A 25,156-nucleotide genomic window follows, 5' to 3' on the forward strand; every position below is an offset into this window, starting at 1 on the left:
GAAGTATATAAAACCTATAAGAAAAGTTGCCTTCAGCAACAGTTATTACTTCTTATGCCATACAGTGATAGTAAGGAAGAGTGACTCTTTTAGAGATATATCGTGTTTTACTAACATCGTCTCTAATAATATAGTTACGTAATATGTAAGGTGCAATAAAGAATATATAACAGTTATAGGTATACGTGAATTTATTAGCTGTAATATTTGAAAGAATTATTTTTAATTGTACGGAACTCTGCGGGAAATAGTCCGGATAACAGCAAGTAATGTTTAAAACCTAATTTAATTTGTATCTCTTCATTTGTTACAGGATATATTCGTGATTGAAGCAAAATTCATCTGCAAAGAACTTTCAAATGAGTAGTAGATGAGGCATAAAATAATCCAAACTGCCATAAAGTATAAAAAAAATAAAATGACAAGAAAGATTTCGAAATTCAAATCCAGTGATGTTCTAGTGCAGTGTTAGTGAGAAAAGTTATACAATATTCCTAGGATTAAAGATATTGCTAAAAATGGAAGCACATAATGCTACATTCTATCCGAGAGAAGCCACGATATTAGCTGCAGTCTGCGCGTGTGTGTTCAGCGTGGTTGGTGTGGTTGGTACGTACGATTTTCTTTCTTTACGACTGCTATCCCAAATGGGGTGACCAGTGGACTTGTTAATTGTCGATACCGTGATCAATACGATAATTGATATGCACACATTGCACTCGTTATATTTGAATCTACTGTACAATGAATGGCAAGCCTACCATATTTCGATTTAGATTTGTTTCTACGTAAAATTAGGAAAATAACATCTTCATTCATCTTCTTCATTATTCTTATTGAGTTCCCGATATTTCGGCAGTGTTTCAACCCCCAAGATCACGCATAAATTGAAGAGCAACGGATGATTTTCCTAATTTTACGTATGATAACGCGTCCAATTTAAAAAGTTTAAATGTTTGATTATAGGCGTTTCAAAAATGTAAATTTCCATACAAAACATTTTGGTGTTGGCCCAGATTCAAACTCACAGACCTTGAAACCTTTAGGAGCTAAGTCGGGGTTTAAATCTAAGCCACGACGCTTTTATTTAACGGTTTATTTATTATTGTTTATATATTGAAGTTAGTTTATATTATCGATTCACATAAACGTTGATGCACTTACGTATACTAGGTACTATTCGTGGAAAGCGTTGATGTATATGTTTACAATTGTGACAACACAGAGTAGCAACACGAGTATAAGAATAACATTTCTGAAGCTATTAATCCAGGGCCGACGAAGACTGAGCAGGCGCCGCACGTTATGACTAAAAAACTTAAGACAGTACTTTGGGACAGCCGCCAGAACCCTTTTCAGAACAGCGGTGCACAAAATTAAAATCTCCAAGATGATTGCTAACTCCAGTAACAAAGGGCACAAAAGAAAAAGAAGCTATTACGGCTACAGCCAACATTAGTGTAGAGTTACAACTCAGCAAGCGCCATTAGGAGGTTTTAGAGGCGGGCTAAACCCTAAGCAACCTAGGCATGTATCTAGGGCCCGTAATTTTTAAAACTACCAAAGGCAAAGTGTTAGTTATAGATGATAAATATCATGTCATAACTGAAAATTTAAAGTGCTGCCTAGGGCTAACTTTAGCCTTAGTCCATCACTGGATTGTATTTTCAGTTTTTGAATAATGAAACATATTCTTAGTAGTTGTTACGCTATCGGCCATGAATCCAAGAAAGGAAGGGTCAAGCTAGAACCGTGTTTTATCGAAAGTCTTGCTACAAATAAGTAATACAGTTTTAATTCGGATACTTTTACTATAACTTAACATTTAGAATAGCTAGAAATGAAATAATTTTCAAGTTTATCACCTTCATTAGTTCCATTATAAATGATTTTTATTTTTAGCGGTGTTTTTGATTTATAGATGCGAGTTGTAAATAGACCAATTTATTCGATCAAAACACTCTAAGCTACTACACTACAAATCTATATCTATATTGATATATAGGACTCAAGAGTTTGTTTGTTTAAACGATATAATCTCTGGACATATCAATGGAATTTAAAAGAACTGTTTGCATTACATAGCCAGGTTTTTGAGGAAGGTTAGGTTATTATTATATTGACCCCCCCCCCCGTCCTTATAATACAAACATATATAGGGATATATAATATTTTTATATTTTAAAGAAGATGTTACATATGAATGTGGAAGGATATAGCTGCAAAAGAGATGGATGAACTGTGTGAAAGATGATATGGTAAGAAAGGGAGTAAATAACGAGATGACTGCGAACAGGGATGATCGGAAGAGAAAAATATAATACGCCAATCCCAAATAAACGGAATAACGAAGAAGCAGATAATGAAGCCCTAGATCTGATTTATAAAGTTAATATTATAAACATATAGAAAATGTCATTACAAAATAATGGATAAGGTTCTTATGAGGTATTGTAGACATAGACGTTGTAAGTATTATTTTAATGTCCAAACTAAATATCAAAATTCGAATTTATAGCCGAATGTTTAATAATAATCGATCACTTAACACGTACGCAACATAAAACGCAAAGTGCCAGTCGTAATCGGACATCAAACAACTCGTTTCCAGCGGGCTCGATACACGACGCATTCGATCGGCGGCTGTGTAAACAAACAATGGCGCATCACTAGACCGTCGCCGGTCGTGGCAGTGTTGCCAGATGCACTTTCTTCCCATATTTACTCAAAAAACAATTTATAATTTTAGGACATAATTTTGAAGAAATTTTTCACAATAATTTTGTGCCTACACTTGTAATAGTTCTGTCAACACTTGAGACCCTTCCATTAGGTTACGTCTCCACACAACGTAGATTTAAGTTCAGTGTAAAATCAGCCCACGTTACGACTCCGCGTCGAATGTACGCGTTACTAATAAATTAATAAGCCATGTAGCACACTACCAAATAAAATTGCTTCATCACATCATATATGTATAACGTTACAGTGGTGAGGTTAACCACCGCGCTACAATTTCTTATTATTTAAATTTAAATTCCATATTTAGTAATGTAAAAGTGTAGAACTAAATAAATTTATTTTTCAAAGTGGTCACTGTAAATTCTGGATGTTGCTTTTGTTTTTTTATTATTTCTACTTTTATGCTTTATTCATTTTAGGCTGTAATAATATAACAATACCAGAATCCCGGTCATATTTTAGTCTCGAAATTTTCGGGTTTAAATGAAATGAATCCTGGGATTTTCGGGATTGTTATGTTTTTTTAAATAAGTCAAGGTGTAACAGTTTAGCCTAAACTGCTATAATAACGGCGACCCTGCTATGTGACATGAATTCTACATTTTTTTGTGTATTGCTTTTAAAAGCTTAACAAAAATAAGTATAAATTAGCGCAATGAGGGGATAACTTTCCGCTAACATATTTTCCCATCATCAATGCCTAAACATTTAATCTTCTTTACAAAATATTCTCCCAATCTTGGGAAGAAAATCTAAAATCTGGCAACACTATATCGGTGCATTGCATGCTTATATTTGGAAGTTTATATTCTACTGCAGGATTTCTCAAACTTATAGCTCCACGTAGCTCGATGAGTCTAATACCGGTTGTTATTCCCGATGGGGTGCTCAAAGATGGAGTGGGGTTAAAGAGGCGCCTCCTTCTCTTACCACCTTCTTTCGTATTAACTAGATTTGTTATCAGTGTTACTATCACCTCACTAGTTATTTGGTGTCTGCCAGATTCGAACTTTTGGATCTGAGGAGTAAGAAACCGCCAAGTTACGAAGCTAAAATTAAAACGCATAATGATATTTACATTATTTTGTTATTATAACAAAAATATCTGGCATCGAGAAAACCTTGGTGCTCCGTGGTCGGCCGAAAATGCAAAAATATATTTAAAAATAACTTTCGCGTAATGAGATAAATAATGTCAAACAGAACTCTGCACCCAGCTGCCGATGGTGAGCGTGTATCTAACGCCTTACATCGCACAATAAAATAAATAAAATGTAAATTCAGCCGACGTTGTAGTCAAAATATTTAAAGAAGTCGAGATCACTGGCTGATCTTGATCTAGCTGCTGCTGACAGATGCAAGCTCGTAATTCATTGAATGCAACTCTTAAACTAACCATAGAGTATGAATCTAGCCGGATCTTGTTTATAACGCCCACCTTTCCCATAACACCAAACGGGCGAGGTGCAAAGGTCACTTTAACATACCAGGATGGTAGCAAACAGCATACTTTCCATCTGATGGTAAATGGTAGGGACATGATATGCGAAGGAACATATAGGAGGGTGTCTTAAAGAAAGTATTTAACATGAACGTGTATGGATGGAAAGAGAGAGGACGACCAAAAAGAGGGATGGATTGTGTGAAAGGTGATGTGTATAAAAGAAGAGTAAGTTTGGAAATGACGGCTGATAGGGATCAATGGAAGATGTCAAATAACGGGATGAAGGCAAGGCAATGATGATGATGATGATAGAAGTGTATAAAACTCACTTTCGAAATGTTCTTAACAACATCAGCGCGCTATGAAGAATAAAATAGAATAATAAATTCTTTATCCAAACAAACTAAAATTTGAACACTTTCAAATGGTTATACTTATTTTATTTTAATCTACCACTTATTCGAAAAACCGTCTCACCACAAGAAGAACGAGCAAGAAACTTGCTTATTGCTCTGTTAATTACTGTTGGAACTTTAAATTTTAAAGATATAACGTGTGAGTACAAACTACCAACTAGGAGTAATTCATTAGAGTCAAAATATTAAATACACAAGCAACTGGTTGAGTAACTAAATAAGAATAAATTAGTCGTAGTGATTAGAGCAGAGCAGTCCATACAAGCATCAGATAATATCAGACCCTAATCCGTGACGCCTTAACTCCACATCAATAGGCCTTTCATTGCCAGGGCATCAGCCTCCCGCTTTTTATTTCGCTTTTATAAGCAATAAAACATACGCTCCGTTATAAGAATGGTCTTATTCATACCGTACATATTGTAAATCCAGTTGAATGGATATCTTCAATTAGGTACATCGTTACAGAGTCACATCTGTTCTTTTCAATTCTGTACAGCAAAAGTATGATTTAGTTTTTCTTGCATCTGTTAGTTGACAGTGTTTTCGTATTTTCCTTCAGAATGGTCAAATTTAGACCTTTTAGCATTAGATTCCAGTATGTATGGGCCTTTTCTTAATGGAATAAAATATATAAATCTTAGATACATGAGTAGATAGATAGATATGTCGTTTATTTGTTTGTTACTGATCACACACAACATTTTCATAAAATTAGACAATACATAATACGACATAAGATTTACAAGTTTGTGTTATTATGTGTGATCTGTAGCAATACAAAAAGGTCGAAGCTCAGCGTGGAACATTGTTCAGGGAACAAAACACTGATTTTCAGCTTCAACCCATATGAGAGTACGCACAGTGGGAACTTTGACTCATTTTCATCTCATAAATCTATAACTTCTGTATTAATAAAGATATATACATGATTTTTTTTCCTGATAATCTTAAATATATATACTTTTAAATAATGTATGCTATGTGAGTAAAAAAATATTTCTAATAGTTATAAAAAATATAGGAATACAAGAAATATAGAATTTGTAGACTTACATTTATGTCCTAAGAAGTTTATACAGAAATAAGTAAAAGTATCAGCGTAAAAAACAAAAATTCTTATAAAGATGGCTTACAAGTCACTCAAGAGCTCCTTTGCTTCATCAAAAAGTACTAAATATTTTTAATTGGAAGGTTTTCTTAAACTTCTTATGTATGGGTCAGAGGTATATATATAAAAATGCGTGTAGAACATCTTTGTTAGAGGCTACCCTCGAACATTGTCTTGCATGATCAAGCCTGAACTGTTTATAGTCTTTGTTCCATGACTCTTGAGCATCTTCTGAAAGTTGCCCGAGAGGCAAGACAGAAAAGTGACGTATCACGCATTCACATTTCATTTCATAACATAAAACAGTTTTATTAATTCCTCATCTATACCAGTGATTTTTAATGTACAATGATAATTTTGGAAAAATCTTCTGGCTGTATTGCCGTCATTAGTGTTGCTATCTAACAACTCCTCATATTTTCGTACTGTGCCTTGTTCAGATCCAATTTTATGAAAATGCTAAGAGCTTAATGTTTTGAATATGCTGTTATATGTGCCGGTTCATTAATAAGATTACTCATTAAGATTGTTCATTTCATTCTAGTTTTCTGCCGGCAATGCTCGTAAAATATCAACGATGAAACCCTTAAACCCTGTACATATGAGTTCAGTATGAAGTCCACAGGTATCAAGCAATCCCTTGTTTTTTCGTTTCTTTGTCCGAACTGTCTTCGTACGTTTTAGAAGGTCTGCCTCTTTTCTCTGTCGAAGTAGGAGATTCAGGTTCGCATGTAGTTTTTTCTAGATTTACAGTGAAAATACCATCCTATCAATTGCTATTTTATTTAAAAACTGTTCTTTCTTTCGACCACATTTCGTATAGCGTTGACGAAACTGAGTTATGAAGGACTTCTAAATACTTGCGATAATTTTTGCTATATTGGCATCTGAAGATTCGGTAAAATTATTTCGTATATAGTTTGAGATAGAATCAACATAATTTGTATCACTTTAAATCAATAAGAGACTTAAGTCGCGTCTGGTACACGAGAATTCACTCATTGGGGCGAGATGAGTAATTAACAATTGTTTAGTAATGACAAATGCTTATGAAGAACTGTAATATTTCATATGCAAATACATACACTATTTTATACTTGATAATGATCATATACGTGTGCAAAATTACTTGATAAAAAATATTTATCATTATGCGGTATAGAATAGGTCTGTATGGGAATGGGAACTATATACTGAGTGAAATAATTGATAAAAGTAAGGCAAAAGATAAAATATAAAGTAATAATTGAGCAAAAAGTATTTTTTTGAGTATTCAGACAGAGAATCTCAAATAAAGAAGAAAATCTTAATATAGGTACTTAGAAAAAACAAATCTCACCATGATATTATACTCGATTTAAATATTTTACGCAGTGAAACTGCAAAAAAAAATGTTATGCCATCAAATTAAATTATATTTCCTAATAAATAAAACCAAATTTAGAACTTCGGCAAGCTTCGGCAACTGTCAAATCTCCAAGTGAAAGTCTGAGAAAAGAAAATAGTACATATAACGATATATGGATTTTTAGTTAAATAATATTCGACTAAACTAAATATATTTTTATTTTATAGTAAAGTACACATTCTAAGCATTCTAAAATGGTATCACACTATATGACTTGATATTGTTTTGATACTATAAACTTGTACCAAACAAATTTAAGTTACAAAATTATTTTTGTATTTTTTTTTCATTACTTGACTTTAGAGGCTCTATTCTATGAAGTATGAATAGTCAGAGATTTGAATCATATTTATAATGATAGAGTAACTCTTTGGCTACAAGTTGAGGTATTATATATGCACATCCACTGAGTTTTAGAAAAAGTATTTATGAGATGGCTTTCTTAGGCGAGTTCCCACTGTGGTACGTGAAAATATTAATTAAAATAAATATAAAATAAAAAGAGCAATATTATTGGTCTGAGCGGTGTGTGTATAATAAAAATAATGTAAATAGTTCAGAGTATAATTTGATATAATTTTAACTCCTTACCACTTAGGTAAGGATTAATCGAGAAATAATAAAATTTTAATAAGAATAAAAATTAAAAAATCATTACGTGACATTGCAACCGCTAGCCAAGAATTTTCGGTAGAAAGCCTAAAATTTGTTTTTTTAATAAGTATTCTTTGTAATGTTTTACTTGATAGTGAACATTTAAAATGCAGCAACCCTGAGATAATATTTAAGTATTTGTATCAGTACCCATAACACAAGCTCTGCTTAGCTTGGAACAAAGTTACGGTGTGTGAATTGACCAGGTATTTAATTATTATCTTTGTTTTGTTTTACACGTTTCCAAATTTGAGTAGGGCGAGTAGGGCGCCCTAACAACGAGATGGGGCCTGGGGCCGGCCCTATACCATCTACTACGCCACCAGGGCAGCAGTGGGTACGCTAACGCAATCTCGTGACTCCGGCAATGGCTCTTATAGGTATACTGTGAACCACACAGTAATTTTATGGGTAAGAATCCCACACACCCCCTCGTCGCCTCTCCGGCGGGAGGAGCGTGTTCTGGACAATTTTCCATACGACAAAAAAATACAGTTACCTTAACAATCACAAAATTACAGTTATACATGAGATATCACATATACCGTCTATTTAAGTGTGCAGTGACAGAGTTATGAAGCTTCTCAACCGGTATCAGCTGTAATTATTTATTGTGATTTATAAATGATTGATGCAATTATGGAGAAATGCATCCACAGATGATAATGCAGCGTCTCGTATTACACGCGAGCTTGTTACAATGCGGAATGTTATAGAAATCACACATTCATAATAGTGCACAACATAAGTGCCGACTTGTATATAGTGTTATATGATCCTATAAATATAGAAGGAAAATATATTTATTTGATAACACATACATGTCATGCGTTTACCATCAAATGGGCTGTATGCTTGTTTGCCACGTATACACTCGACGGCCTCGGTGGTTTAGCGGTTTAGCACACCGCTTTACTCCCGATGCTCGCAGGTTCAATTCCTCGCACGAAAAAATTAAATAGTATGGTTTGCATTGCAAAATTCAAATATTCTATTATGGTACATAAGAAAGGCTGTGATTTTGAAAATTCATACTATTTTTTGGTATTTTGTGTAATTGTTTAATCGATTAAGGTCTAGTTAAAATAGTGCTCAATTATTTTATCTGATAATACAACAGCAGTTTCACTTGTTTAGGGTTCACTTCGAGGGCATGGTGTCTAGCGGTTTAGCACACCACTTTACTTCCAATGTTCGGTTCGATTCCTCGTACGGTACAAACATTTGTATTCATGAGTATGATTGTTTGTATCGGTCTGGGTGTTTCCTATGTATATTATGTATGTATTAAAAAATTAATCTATATATTAGTATCAGTTGTCTAGTACCTATAACACAAGCTCTGCTTAGCTTGGTATTAGAGGAGTTTTAACTTTGTTTTTTTAAAGTGATAATGATATGGTGTACCCGTCTGCGCTACGGCTTACGTAGGCAGGCCACCAGTGCAAAATGAAAAGATGAGAATGCCGGTCAGTTAAGCCATCGAGTCTAATTCACCAAGAATTTCTCATGATGGTTTCCAGGGGGAACCGCGTGAAATTAACCTGAAATGGTACATTATTAGCAATGGAGTCATCAGTCACATTGTAAGTTTTCGTATATTATATTAAAAATATCAAATGAAATGTTTTTTTTATTTTGGTAACCCAATCTTTACTAAGTTCTATATTTTCTTGAAGCTTCGTTTTAAGATTAAAATTGCCTGTGCCAGGAAGGATCCACTCTTCTATAGCTTTTTCTATATTATATTTTCTTTATTTATATATTTCTAGCGCTATAAGACTTTTCAAAGAAATAACGAAAAGGTTAGTCGACATCACAGATGACCGAAGAGCTGGCAGCTACCTTGGACAAAGAATTAGGCTAGCTATTCAAAGAGGAAACGCTGCCAGTATCTTCGGAACGTTGCCTAAAGGGACCCCTTTTAATAATATATTTTAGTCATCATATTATATTTTTTTAAGCTTTTTATTTTAGGTTCTTAGTTGTACAATTAGGTTATGTAAATACTAGTAATAAGTATAGTTAAATAAATAAATCATTTTCTATTTTAAATGCATACATTATAGGACTTGACTGAGAATTTACGCACCTTGAAATGGGAATACAGTGTGTGTGTGTGTGTGTGTGTGTGAAAGAGAGAGAGAGAGAGAGAGTCTATGTGTATGTGTCTGTGTGTGTAATATACAACAGATACTAATATACAACAGAACTAGCATTAATAATAATAACAGTAACTTGCTTTCATTATAATTTAATGTTTTTATCAAATCTGTCAGTATTAGTCATTTTCACATTTACATAATTTTATATTAATTATACATATTTACTACATTACTTTATATAGTACTTTATATTATGCAGCTACATTGAGAATCGCGCGTACTTGCAATAAATAGCAAATATAATAAAATATTGCTCATGTGAAAAAGTGGTGATGTCGACGAAACTTCCATTAAAAATATTGTGTTCTATTTTTGGTAATGATATAAAAATACCTCGTGTGATAGACAACATTAGTATTGTTATTGTTGCCATTCAATTATGTGGAAGTATAACTGGCGCGTGTCACGTTGACTGACAAACGATGGCAATTAATTAGCGCTGAAGGGGGTTCATAACAACTCGGACACTACGGCCTCGGTGGTATACACCGCGTTACGATGGTCGCGGGTTCGAATAATATAATCTCAGGGTAATTCATACAGCGCCACCTACACTCAAGTTAGATAGATAAATCTTTATTCGTATCTGAATACTACGAGTACAAATAAAAACAAGTTTAAAAATTGTCTAAGGAAATAATACATAAGAAAAAATATAATAATAAAACAAACACAATACACTTGAACTTACACGTGAAATAAGAACATAAAAATAAACATTAAAATACATATGTTATATATAAAGTTATGCAAGAACAGAATCGTGGGTAATGTAATTTTAATATATATAAATATAAGGTATTACTGAAAGACAAAAGCTAAGTATCAGCTAAGTATAAAGTAACTACATATTATTATCATCATTGGTATTAACATCATCATCAAAAGCCTACTGCAGTCCACTGCTGGACATATTCTTCTTCTTCTTCGCCCAGGATACGCAAAGTATGTAGATATATTACTAATTATTTTGGAATCATGATTACGGTCCTCCCTGGTCAGTGTAAATCTAAATATATATAACTCAAAGGTGACTGACATAGTGACCTATCAACGCACAGCCCAAACAACTGGACGGATCGGGTTAAAATTTGGCATGCAGGTAGATGTTATGACGTAGGCATCCGCTAAGAAAGGATTTTGATTAATTCTACCCGCAAGGGGATAAAATAGAGAATGAAAGTTTATATGAAACTGTCAATTTTAAACCGATCGGGCTGGGACTTTACATGCATAAAGTTACTATGATGTAGGCATCCCCTAAGAAAGAATTTTGATAAATTTCACCTTTAAGGGGATAAATTAACGCGAGCGAAGCCGCGAGCAAAAGCTAGTTAAATAAATATATGGCAAACTTAGGCCTGTGCTCAACAAAGACTTGTAGATCTTGCCAAATAGAAGAGGAAATGACGCTACACATACTATTTACAATCACATAGCCTACGCTTTATAAATGAGGAATTTTGGAGAAAAAATCTAACTCAAAATTCATAGCGCTGACATTGTTATCTAATTAACCAAAGATTGAGTGATTAGCGGTTTCTATGTTGATTGGCTCGTACCTAATACTTGTTAAAGTATATTTACTTAAAACATATATTTTAAAAAGCAACACACAAGTTTCTTGCTCGTTCTTCTTGCGATGAGTCTGTGTTCCGAATGAGTTGTAGAATAAAAAAATGTAACTATTCAAAAGTGTTTATATTAAGTTTATTTGAATAAAGATTATTTCTATTTCATACATAAACGAAATATCTATTTTGGAAAGTATACATCTATCTTGAGGAGATAAAAACCATCGCATAGGAATATCCTTCAATTCTTATCCCTGACGGGCCTAGGTAGCGAACTCTGAAAAAGGTCGAGCACAATTCGGCTCAGGCCCTCGTAATTTCGATCCCGTTTGAATTTTCACACTGGACCATCTTGGATCAACTAAGCTAGCTAGAATACAATATAAGTACATAAGGCGAGCACAATAGATCTCTTCAGATCAGTGCTACAGGTTTAAGTGCTAAGTAAGAGCCCAAACCCGTTCAAAAAATGATATATTACAAAACAATCGCTCAATATAAACTAAACCAATCGTATACCCTTGTCTGGTAACTGTCATAAGTAGGAAGGAAAGAGGATCGTTGGTGATGTGGACTGATGACCCCATTGCTAGCAATATATCATGTGAGGACCTCCTTACTGTTCTGGAAACCATCATGATAAATTCCTGGTGAATTTGTTATGTGAATATCTTTGGGGAAGGCGTTTGTTCAGCAGTGGACGTCTTCCGGGATGAGATGATGATGATTATGAATTTGTCATGATGGAGTAACTGTCTTCATGTTCACCTTTTCATCCTTTACTGGTGCCCCGCCAGCGTAAACGGTTAGCGCAGGCGAGTGTAATATTCCTTCATCATCCATTAAAAAAAATGTCATAAATAAAAATAATACCTATTCGGTTACATCATTCCATTATCATCCATTAAAAAAAACATATTCGCAAAAATATATACTATAAATCGAATAAAAACTAAAACGTAAACCAAATGGCGTTATCAATATTCCATTATGGCCACATGGAGAGTTGAAGAAAACTATTGGCAGGGCAATCGATATGTCAATCTGTCACCGGGCAGTGGGGGCGGATAGGGAATAGGGGAGGATCCCCTTCGGACGGCACCTTGGCAAACATGCCATGTGACAATAAAATGTAGGGATGAATAACGGACCCAAAAGTTATACCAGTTTCTTGTTCACTAGTATTTTATATTAAGCCTATACTAAATTATTACTTGAATGACAAGCGTGCATGGCAATAGTTGTTCATGTATGAGATTTTCATTTAATGTTAGACATAGACACCTATTTAAATAAACATTGTACACAACCTGACTGTTTTTTTTTAATAAAAAAATATAGAAATTCAATTGAGTTTCTTGCCAGTTCTTCTCAATTGAATCTGTATACTGAACTGGACGCTAGGGAAAAAATTATAATATAAAAAATTTGACGTTCATAAGCAGCTAAAATGTCCTACATGAATATATGCTTTTTTAATTTGAATTTAAATAATTTTACAAAATAAATATGTATTCTTAACACGCCATTTTATGGTATAAAACTTATGTAATTAATAATTATTAAATTACGAATTTTATATAATTAAAAAGTAAAATCAAGTTAGATGGCCATGAAGTATATTCATACTTGACCAGGGATGCGTGTATTGCGTAGGAATGAAGATACTATGTTTAAGGGGGTCTTCCTATGTGACGGCCTGTTTTTTAGGGATATTTTAGGATTTTTTTTCTACGACCAGTAAATATTTAGAGCTTCAAGTTTTTTATCATTTATTAACACATATTTGGACAGTATAAATATAAAATTTCAGCTAAAAATATTCAGTCAAACTAGAGTTACAGCGCTCTGAACACCCCCGCCTCGAAATAAAGAGCTCCCACTTCCTCCACGATTCCGGCTGATCGGCTTATCTGAAAAAAAAAAAAAAAACGGCGTTTTAATTTGTAGGCTTAAAAGCACGGAATGACCTATAATCAAATGAATATAAAAAAAATTGGATTTTTGATAGACATTTGAAATAAAAGTTGCAAATTAGGCGTTTTTTTTTTGTTTTTTGCTATAAAAAAATCGAAGTTTTGAAAATTTTCGATTGATAATAGTTCATTCTATGCGTTTACATATATTGAGTGTGCCCTGTAAATTTCAAGTAATTCGGTCCAGCCGTTTCTGAGATACAATGGAGGAAAGTTTGAAAAACACAGTTTTGAGAAAAACGCGTTTAAAGTTTCAAGTCCGTTAAAAACTATTAAAATATCAACTTACTCTCAATAGGCGATGCCTGATCCATAGAGTATTCCTTCCTCTTCCTCGTGAAACTCTTTTAAAGCAGATTGTTCAGCTCTTGAGTCAATCCTGGCTTGTTTAACGACATCACTTACGCGCCGCTCAGAGCGTAAGATTCGCTTTTCATCCCGTTTCTCAACATACGCTTGGGCTTCACGACCAACAGGGCATCCCATAATCGACATAACTTTTAAAATACCTTGAAAACCTTCATTAAAGATAATAACTGCTAAGTAGCTAGCAATTTCAACAACTTTGGGACCAGAATGAAGATGTTTAGGAGCGAAAGTCCAAATCAAAGAATTCAAAGATTCGTTATTGTTTTGTGTCTCTGCTCCTAAACAACGAATTAATAATTCGTCTTTCGATAAATCTTCGAAAACCGGTTTGATAGCTTCTTGGACTTGCGGAATTAGAGGTGGTTTATCGTGATGAAATTGGTCCAGTTCATTATTAGCTTCAGCCTTACGCCATTTACACCAACTGTCTTCGCCTTCTGGACAAAATTGATGCTGAGGGTTTTCATCAGAAGAACATTTGTGATAGTACGTTGCCCAAACTTCCTTTCTCATATCTTCAAGCGAATCTGGATGGCGTCGAATTGCTAATCCGTAGAATTTTGTAATTTCTTGGATAACTTTCTTGGATAGACTAAAATAACTTCGGTAAAATATTATAACAATAGAAATTTCTGTTTAAGTCTGTAGAAACGTGTCTAAACTTATATAAACAAATATATTAATAAAAGGGAGGCCAGGTATAAAGCCAACGGTACACAATAGGCCCGGTCTCTAACTGCCAACTCACCGCTCCGAACCGCTCTTTCTTTTACCTGCTGTATCTTTAAAACGACTTCGAATTTTCTAAAATCGCTTTACTACCGTATTCTAGACATGTTAAGGGAGCAATTTACGAAAAAAAAAAATCGATTTTTTCAACCCATCACATAGGAAGACCCCCTTAAGGAAGATGTTACCTATGAATGTCGATGGTTATAAGGGCAGAGGAAGACCGAAAAAGAGATGGATGGACTGTGTGAAAGATGATATGATAAGAAAGGAAGTAAATAACGCGATGACTGCGATCAGTGAATGGAAGAGAAAAACATAACGCCGACTCCAAATAAATGGGATAAGGAAGAAGCAGATGATGACTTCACCAGGGATGCTATCGTTAAACACATTTTAGCTATAGAAAATATTATTACCCAATACAAAATAAACGTCTTACAACTTTTATTAAACGTCCTTTAAGTCATAGGTAATACATATATTCACACTTCCATAGTCTAAAGCAAACTCGGCGCCGCTGTCTGTTCGCTTAAGACTACAGACAAATAAAGTTACGGACAAATAATATTTAATCTATTCTCAATTTGACCACAGACTTTAATAATAAACAAAATCGTAAATGCGTGTGTTTGTCAAATACATGGTAGTGTGTGTAATGTTTCTTTTATTGAATCAATGTGTTTTTATGCATAATTTTTAAAAAATATTACTTTCTGCACTTCTTCTCTGTATACTATGAGTATGTGAAATTTCATACTCCTCCTTTTGCGCAATTTTCTTACATAGGGGTACAAATTCTTGCTTCATGTATTAATATGTACTACTATATTAATACATGAAGCAAGAACTTTGTACCCATATTTAAGAAAATTGATACTACTTACTACTTACTTAAAAAAATAGATACTAGCTGACCCCGCAAACGCTTTTTCGCTGTAAACGTTGTTTCGCTATATGAATTAAAATCGTTATTAAAAATTATGGTTAAGTTACGGAAGGGTGAAAATTTAGGGTTGTATGTATTTTGTAATGCCATTTTATTATAAAATAAAAATGTTTATCCAAAAAAGAAATATTAGGGATGGACAACTTCTTCTAACTTCGAACATATATAAGACCTACTGACTATGTATCTAAAATTTGATAAATATCGTTTAAAATAGAAATAGTTTCGTAGGAGTATGGTAACTAACATTGTGACACTAGAATTTTATATATGAGATAATGTTCTAACAGATACAGATTTGTTTCTAGCATTAATGTTGTTTGTAATGTTTTGGATATGAATAAAGATTTTGTCTATCTATTTACGTTTTAAATATTCCAGCCACGCACGCCCAGTTATGTTTACTGTGTCTAAAATTGCAGATCGACTCAATTTGTCTAAGTGGTACTCGATTGGATCCGCCTTGAGAGTATTCTGAAGTGTTTAATACTGTATTATTATATTTATTTTAGAGTAAGTTTTGAAGCTGAGAATAATTATTGTTTATATTGTAAATACATTTATGTGGGTTGAAGTTCAAATTGGTTCAGTCAATATGTCCAAGGAAAAATCCAGGGCCGCCGTAGACCAGGCAAGCGCCGCACTTCGTGGTTAAGAATCTAAGGCAGTGGTTTGGGGTTAGCACCAGATCCTTGTTCAGAACAGCGATGGACAAAATTAAGATCGCCAGGATGAACGCCAACCTCCGGCAGGAGACGGCACATAAAGAAGAAGAAGAATATGTCCACAAGAATGTCCGAAATTTTTATAAGATAAGCATTTATTGTCTATAACTGTAAAAAAGTATAAAAAAAAAAGTTAAAATTTAAAATAATTAGAATTTAAATGTCAAATAAAACAGTTCCTTTGCAAAAAAGCTTACTCTAAAATTGAAGAATTCGTTAAAACGATAATAATGGTTTTATAGAAAAACTTTAAATCCATAGCACTGACAATATTATCTGATTACACTAATAATGAGTGCGTAACGATTTCTATGTTGATTATCGCATGCCTCTTACTTGTTATACTGTAATTATTTATATAAAAAAACATCTATTAAAAAGAGCAACACACAAGTTTCTTGCTCATTCTTCTTGTGATGAATCTGCGTTCCGAATGAGTGGTAGAATCAAAATATGACTATTCAAAAGTGCTTGTAATGAGTTTATTTGAATAAAGATTATTTCTATTTCTATTTCTGTGTTACATCATATATTATGGAAACGACCAGTTTATCCATTTCGGACGTACAATATGAAATTAAAATATACAATTACATCAAATAACTAAATTACAAAAACAAAAAATTAAAAAATAACAATTTACAATACAATTTAGATCAAGCAATTTTTCACTCCCCTCCACCAAGGTAATATACATCTAAGTTGTAAAAGCACTTATACAATAACCATTGTTTTAAGGTTCTTTTAAATTGTCTAGCATCCAGTGATTTGATTTGATGCAATCAGGCAAATGATTAAATATTTTTATGCCACTTATATAGGTACTTTTATTATACATTACTTATTTATTTTATTTCCACTCTTACAACTATTTTTACAGGTCTTAGCCTAATACAATTATTGTAGCATATTGTTCAATTTCATTTTTTTGATATAATAAATTAAATATTTATCTATTTATTTAATTCAGGCTATGTACTAATGATGCCCACGTCATAACATCTACCAGCATGCCAAATTTCGGCCTGATCCGTCCAGTGGTTTGGGCTGTGCGTTGATAGATCACTATGTCAGTCACATTTGAGTTATATATAGATATTATAAGTATAATGTCCAGTATTATAAAAATGAGATGTATTATAAAAAAGTTGCATATAAAAACATCTATTCAAAATAGCAACACACAAGTTTCTTGCTCATTCTTCTTGTGATGAATCTGCGTTTCGAATGAGTGGTAGAATAATATGTATGACTATTCAAAAATGTATCGCGCGCTGTTTCATCGTGTTAAGTTTCAATATAAAATATAGCCTATGTGTTATTCTGATGTAAAGCTATATTACTGTAAAACTTTATCAAAATCCGTACAGTAGTTTTTTGCGTGAAAGAGTAACAAACATCCATACTCACAAACTTTCACGTTTATAATATTATTAAAAATATTTTAATTTAATTCCCAGGTAACCTGATAACCACGACAGCTCTACTAATGCACCCGAAGTTGCGCGGCCACGTGACTACCATGTTCGTACTCTCCCTCTGCGTCTCCGACCTGCTGTTCTGCAGCATTAACCTGCCCCTCACCGCGAACCGGTTCATCCGCCAGGAGTGGGGCCTTGGCGAGAAACTCTGCCAGATGTTCGCATTCGTCTTCTATGGGAATGAAGCGGTGTCACTGTTATCTATGGTCGCTATTACGATCAACAGGTTAGTAGAACTATTTATCATTATAATAATACTAGTTACCCACACCGGCTTCGCACGGGTGTATTACATATATAAACCTTCCTCTTGAATCACTCTATCTATTAAAAAAAAAAGGTTTAAAATCCGTTGCGCAGTTTCAAAGATTTAAGCATACATAGGGACAGACAGCGACAGCGACTTTGTTTTATATTATGTAATAATAATTATGATAATAACAATGCACAAAGCGCCATCTAGTCCCAAGCTAAGGAGAGCTTGTGTTATGGGTACTAGATAACTGATATAAATACATAGAAACATTTTTTTTGTAAATGCATAGATATTATACATAGAATACACCTAGGTGTTGCAGTTGCTCATGGGCGGCAGTAATCATTTACCATCAGGTGAGCCGCATGCTCGTTTGTCCCCTGTAATGAAAAGAAATCAAAACTTACATCAATACTTTGTATTCATGAATATGATTATTTGTATCAATCTGGGTGTTTTCTATGTATAATATGTATGTATTTACGAAAAAAAATATTTGTTTGTATCAGTTATCTATTACCCATAACACAAGCTCTAGCTAGCTTAACGTGGGTCTAGATAGCGCTGTGTGAACTGTCCTGAGATTATTATTATTATTAATAACGGTAATATTTCTAACAATGCATATTTTAGATCCACCACCTTTATTTAAAAAAATCTATGGAGACGTGTATTTTTTTTTAATTTTTAGTAAAACTAAACAAAGAGCCAAGGACCTGCATTCCTTCTTTACACGCTGCTCACGTGACCGCAATTAAAATTATTGCTGCAGAGCAGAGATCCTTTTAATAAGAAGATGCGTCGACTCCATAATAAACACGCAATTAGTACACCCGAGTGAACCCATAAGCCCATACCTACATTTGTACGCGTCGTAAAAAACACATTCGCGCCGTCTCGGGAGCGTTTTTTATATATACACTTGTCCGTCCGTGCATTATTTATTACATCACTCGTACGCCGTACAGTTGTAAAACAAAAATATGTTTTACTACCATAAACTATGGATTACGAGGCAATGTTAATTTAGGTTTTACAAACGAAACAAATACTTTTTGTCGATGGATTTGAGGCGGGAAAATCGCAGGAATGATCATTTTATAGAAATATGTTGAATTCATCATCATCACTCATTTTGAATTATTAAAACAAAAACTTTTTGTCGTATCAACAGCTAAAAGGACTGATAGAAGATCGTGGAAGGTGGCAGGAGCTCCACCGACAAGAGCACAGCTCTTAAATTATGAATGAATGAATAAAACATAAACTTTTTGTCTATGGATTTAAGCGGGAAACTCGCGGGAATTATAGATATTTTGAATTATTAAAATTCGTAAATATGTTTCGTATTTCGTTTAAGAGGAATGACGATAAAGCGAAATCATATTTCTCCTACAATAATCCTTTTTTTGTTTTGGAAAATACAGTCTTTTTCAATTTTTCTCTGAGTACAGGGTAGTAGTAGTCTAGCAATAGCGCAAACGCAGTATTGAAAAATATATATATATGACCTTACTTTGGGTAATTCTACAACAAACTTGTCACTCCGGTCACACCGGAGAAGGAATGGCTGACAAAATGACTATTTTATGAAAAATTAGAACAATTTTAATAAATGTGTACATTTTCCTAAAGGGTAGACAAAATGATACAAAAAAACATATCAAAATAATATAAAATTCATAAAAAGAATGGTGGATAAGCTGCCAAATAGAGAAAATCTGACCGGAGTGCGAAAACGAAACGAATCTTATACTATCGACAAAATTACATTGACTTTAATTGTAGTAGTTATTGTAAAAAATTTTCATAGTAGCAATTTTTGTATAGATGTTAGGGATGTATCTTAATAATGTAATAGTAAATGCAATACTTGTTATTGGGCATATCAAGTATTGCATTTAGTATTTATATATATCATCATTTAGTTAAAAACATATCAGGACAATTCACACAACGCCATCTAGTCCCTAGCTAAACGAACCTTGTGTTATACAATTGATATAAATACATAGATTTTTTTGTTTTCGTAAATACATACATATTATACATAGAAAACACCCAGACCGATACAAACAATTATAGTCATGAATACAAATATTTGTGCCGTGCGAGGAATCGAACCAGCGACCATCCGTAGTAAGACTAGACTACATCACTAGACCACCGAAGCTGTCAAGATAAAAATCTATCACAGGCCAGAGGCGACTTACCGTCATAATTATCTGTCCAATTAATTTTATTTGTCACAAAAAAAAATATTAGTAAACATATTTTTTGCTATCGCCGAGACTTGAACTCACGACCTTTGTATGTAACTGTAGAAGTGACCCACGAAGTCATAACAGTAGGGTTGCCATCCTTCCGGGTTTTCCCGGATTTGTCCTAGTTTAGAGCGCATCCGCTGAGCGTCCTAAGTTATGTATTTTGTTTTAATTTTCATATTGAAGTATATTAATAATTTGTGTTTTATGTTAATAATAAAAAAAAAATAGAACTGCTTATTAAAACAATTCGTAACAAAATGTAATAAGATTCTGTTTTGTTGGGTACATTTAAAATGATGATAAAAAAAGGTCTGAAAATAAATAAAAAGTTGATTTACGATATTTTTAACTGATTTTTCTTACACTGACTATGTTTAAAACAACCTATTGACATGTCCTGGACTCTAAAATCCGGGGTTATCACGCGTCTTGTACTGGTTTCCATATTTTAGAGATGGCAACCCTACATAACAGTGATGTTTGTAATAATTTGCGTTAAATTCCGATATCGAATTGCGATTTCGAGGCTGCAGAACTAATTAATTTGGACTCATTTATCTGAATATGCGTCATATAGCAATACTATTGCGATATGAGTTCAATGGCCACTCCATTAGACTGGAGTACGAGTATTACCATAACACTTAAGTGTCATTAATATTAATGCATGACGCTAACTGATTTAAATACGATAAGGTCATAAGAACACCATGCACTGTTAATACTTATAAACATTCGAGTTAATGCGCGCATTATGGCGCAGTATTAACACGTCGAGAGAAAATTTTAAACCCATTTTTGGGAAAATATCCCTATATGAAATTATAGTAATGTTTATATGAAGGAGGATCTATAAAAACCAAATATTTTTTATGATAATTCAAACGCAAAAATCATTTATTCATATTACATTTACGGCCTAATAATGCTTACTAAAGTAATATTTTCACCGTCCAATAAGCTGGTAACTCAATTGGTAATATTTTTTTATATTATTATTACATTTTATTGTCTTTAAAAAAATAACATAACCTTCAAATAGTGTAATACGTGCTTAACATTTTTAAATTTCGAACAATTAAAAAGTACATTAAATTAAAACTAAAACAAAAACATTACACACTCTACCACGTACTGAACACACACACGTTGATGTAGAGATTTGACAGAACGCGAGAGGGCTGTCGACCGTAATAGATGACGTATCAGTAAATTTGAAAATGGAATCTTATTTAAACGTCATTACTTTTTTTTCTTTTGGAACGTTCAAACTTAAAATTTAAATAAATTATTGTATAAATTCAACTTTATAATTTGGCAAATGCATTATAGTGCCAAGCCATGACATTAAAAAAAAAACTTTATAATTTAAATAAATTAAAAAATTTAATTTCGAACACTAGCGAGTACTGGTATGATTATTTGTACTGGTTGTTGGTGTTCCCTATCTATATTATGTAGGTGTTTAAAAAAAAAGTATTTATATCAGTCTAGTGCACCCATAACAGTAGCTGAGTTTAGTACTGTATAGCGTTGTTGTCTATTCTTATTAATGGATATTATTATAATAGAAAATAGAAATAATCTTTATTCAAATAAACCTAATATAAGCACTTGGAACAAAGTAAAGCAAAGGTTATTAAACAACATCATAAACTCTGTAGGTTAAAAAGACAGGGTAGACCGCTGGATGAAGCAATAGCCTTAAAAAACTCCCTTCGATTGGAATACTCAAAGTTGTTCAGTGAGTATTCCAACAAGCACTTCCGCGAATTCTGCAATAGACAGGGAAAAGAGGATGTATGGGCTGTCACTAATAGAATCATCAAAACCGCACCTGCACCGCAACCTCCAACTACAATACAAAAACCCGATGGGACCTTCACCCAAACCCCAATTGAAACAGCCGAAGCCATTCTCCACAAATTTTTCCCTGACGACACGCCGGACAATAGGCAGGCCCACCTGGAACATAGAACACAGTCAAATCTACCCCCTCCCAATACCCCTAATGAACCCCCTTTCACCATAGAAGAAGTCCTCCTAACTGCTAAAGAAAGTAATCCAAAAAAAGCTCCCGGACCAGATCACCTTACCGCCGACATCATTGTTGCAGTCGTCGAATCCATTCCCGAAGTAATCACAGCCGTCATGAACAGATGCCTTGAGATAGGACATTTCCCTACGATTTGGAAAGTAGCACGCATCAAACTCATCCCAAAGAATGGTCAACAGAGCAATGCCAATAGCCTTACCTCCAGACCAATAGGTCTCCTCAACATCCTAGGAAAGTTATTGGAGAAACTCGTCATGCAACGCCTCACTCATCATATCTACACCACAAACGTCAACAACTCCCGTCAATATGGTTTCAAACCCCAAGTCTCCACCGCACACGCTTTAGATAATGCCATCAACAAAATTAGAACAGCCTCAACATCCGGCTACCAAGTCCTAGCCGTATCCCTTGATATCAAAGCCGCCTTTGATCACGCTTGGTGGCCTAACATCCTAAATAGACTTAGGCTCATCGGCTGCCCCAGAAACGTCTACGCTGTTCTGGCCAGCTATCTGAGGGACAGAACAGTCTCATTAAATCTGGCAGATGCCTCAGCCGCCAAACCACTGTCGAGAGGTTGCATACAGGGTTCTGTATGTGGGCCGGCAATGTGGAACCTGGTCCTGGACGGGCTTTTCGACCTGAGCCTTCCGGAAGGATGCCATCTACAAGCATTCGCTGACGATGTGCTCCTAATTGTTCAGGCGAAAAGCGCGGCCAGACTTCAGGAGACCGCGGATGAGGCTCTGCATCAAATTCACAACTGGGGTTTAGATTCCAAACTCTCATTCGGACCATCCAAAACTGTCGCCATCACCTTCACCAGTAAAGCTCGTAAGTGCCGTATCCATATGGACGGTCACATCATCCCATTTCATAACCATATCAAACTACTCGGAGTCATCATCGATCGCAAACTCACCTTCATCCAACATGTCAACCACACCATCGACAAATGTAAAAAATTATACCATAAAATCATCAAATTCATCCGTCCCACATGGGGTGTCAGCCCCGGAAACATTAGAACCATCTATCATCAAGTCATTGAACCCATTATCTGTTACGCTTCCGGAATTTGGAGCTCAGCGCTCAAATTCAAACTCTATCAAACCAAACTCACCTCATTGCAACGATCATTCGCCATCACCATCATCAGAGGGTTCAGGACGATCAGCACACCCGCGGCTATCGTCCTGGCCGGTCTTCATCCCATATGTGGCAGGGTTCGGGCGGCTGCGCAGGCCGAGCTTGCTCGGGTGCGCAGAGTAGCCGGAATTCTGCCACATGACATTCCACTTGACTCACCCACTCCACCATCCGATCTCCTACATCCTAGGCAGAGAAGGGGAATCTCCTTCATGGAGGCCGACTCTGCCGAGGAACTCACACACATTCTCGACCCCACCTCATTCACTTGCTACACCGATGGTAGTAAGCATCACGGTAAGGTCGGTGCAGCGGTCGTCATCCGGAACCCGAGCGGCTCTACAGTTCTGAGCAAGAAGCTCAAACTGCATGATGTCTGCTCGGTGTTCCAAGCGGAGATGGCCGCCATCGACCAAGCATGCCAACTCATCATCACAAAAAAACTGTCACCCGCAATCATCCTCACGGACAGCAAGTCATCGCTGATGGAACTGTCCAATCATAACAGCACCAATCATCTCTGTAATAACATCTTTAAATCACTCCAACTAGCCAAACATCACAACATCAACATTTCATTCATTTGGATCCGATCACACATCGGGATATCTGGCAATGAGGAGGCCGACCTCGCGGCCAAATCAGCAGCCAACTCCCATTCATCCCCCTCATTCTCCAAATTCCCCCTCAGCTACATAAAACATCACTTCATGCAGTTAAGCAAAGCCGAACTAGAGGACTTATACGACGCGACAGACAATTGCCAGTATACCAAGCAGTGGTGCAGCAATTACGCTGAGCTGCTGCTTGTGATACAGGCCTTCCCTCCAAACTTTCATTTCACCCAGCTTCTCACCGGTCATTCATACTCCAAATCATACCTCAAACGGTTCGGGATCACCTCGGACGACAAATGCCCTTGCAACGATGATGCTCCGCAAACTATGGAGCATCTCGTCAAGGAGTGTCCGAGGTTCGGTCCCACGAGGCTCGACCATGAGACGGCCTGTAGCATGGTTCGGGTCTCAGAACCATTCCATCTCCCATCCATCATCAAACATCAATCAACCATCGACACTTTCACATCACACATATCATACATCATTCACAACCTCAAACATTTTAATCAAACATAATCATCATCACCAACATTCCCATACCTCCATCATCATCATCATTCTCATACCATCATCATATCCATACCATCGTCATCCAAACCACCAACGTCTTTATTTTACTTTTCGTTTTGTTATTTTGTTTAATCTTCTGTTATTTGTTTTGTTTTATCTCTATTGTTGCTTTGTTTTGTTCTTTTATTCTTGTTTTATATTGTTTTGATTGTCTTCGTATTTTTTTATTTTTGTTGATTTTGTTTCTTCGGTAATTTTGTTTTATGTTTTGTTATATAAATAATTGTATATATTTCTAAAAATGTATATATTTCAATAATAATATTCTAATGACACCTACTAAAATCAAAACTTGCTAAATCATAATAAACTCTGCTGAAGCGAGCGTAAACCACAGGCGCAAACGCTAAAGTATTGAGTACAACAAAGATATTCTCAATTTAAAAAAAAAAAAAAAATATATAAGCACTTTTGAATAGTCACATTTTTTTTTATTCTACTTCTCATTTGGAACTCGGACTCATCACAAGAAGAATGAACAATAAACTTGTA

General features: G+C 34.7%; 1 protein-coding gene across 1 annotated transcript in view; it reads left to right on the top strand.

Moving 5' to 3' along the window:
• The first annotated feature begins 473 nt into the window (after positions 1 to 473).
• Positions 474 to 25,156, top strand: part of LOC131851500 (protein trapped in endoderm-1) — a 44,049-nt gene continuing 19,366 nt past the window's right edge. Inside the window, exons 1-2 of the mRNA XM_059202009.1 lie at positions 474 to 609; positions 17,723 to 17,969. Coding sequence (XP_059057992.1) covers positions 519 to 609; positions 17,723 to 17,969 — 338 coding nt within the window. The 5' untranslated portion in view covers positions 474 to 518. The remainder of the gene's footprint in view (positions 610 to 17,722; positions 17,970 to 25,156) is intronic.

The sequence above is a fragment of the Achroia grisella genome, unplaced genomic scaffold, assembly GCF_030625045.1.
Source record: "Achroia grisella isolate CSIRO2021 unplaced genomic scaffold, CSIRO_AGI_Agris_v1 utg784, whole genome shotgun sequence".
Lineage (NCBI taxonomy): Eukaryota > Metazoa > Arthropoda > Insecta > Lepidoptera > Pyralidae > Achroia > Achroia grisella.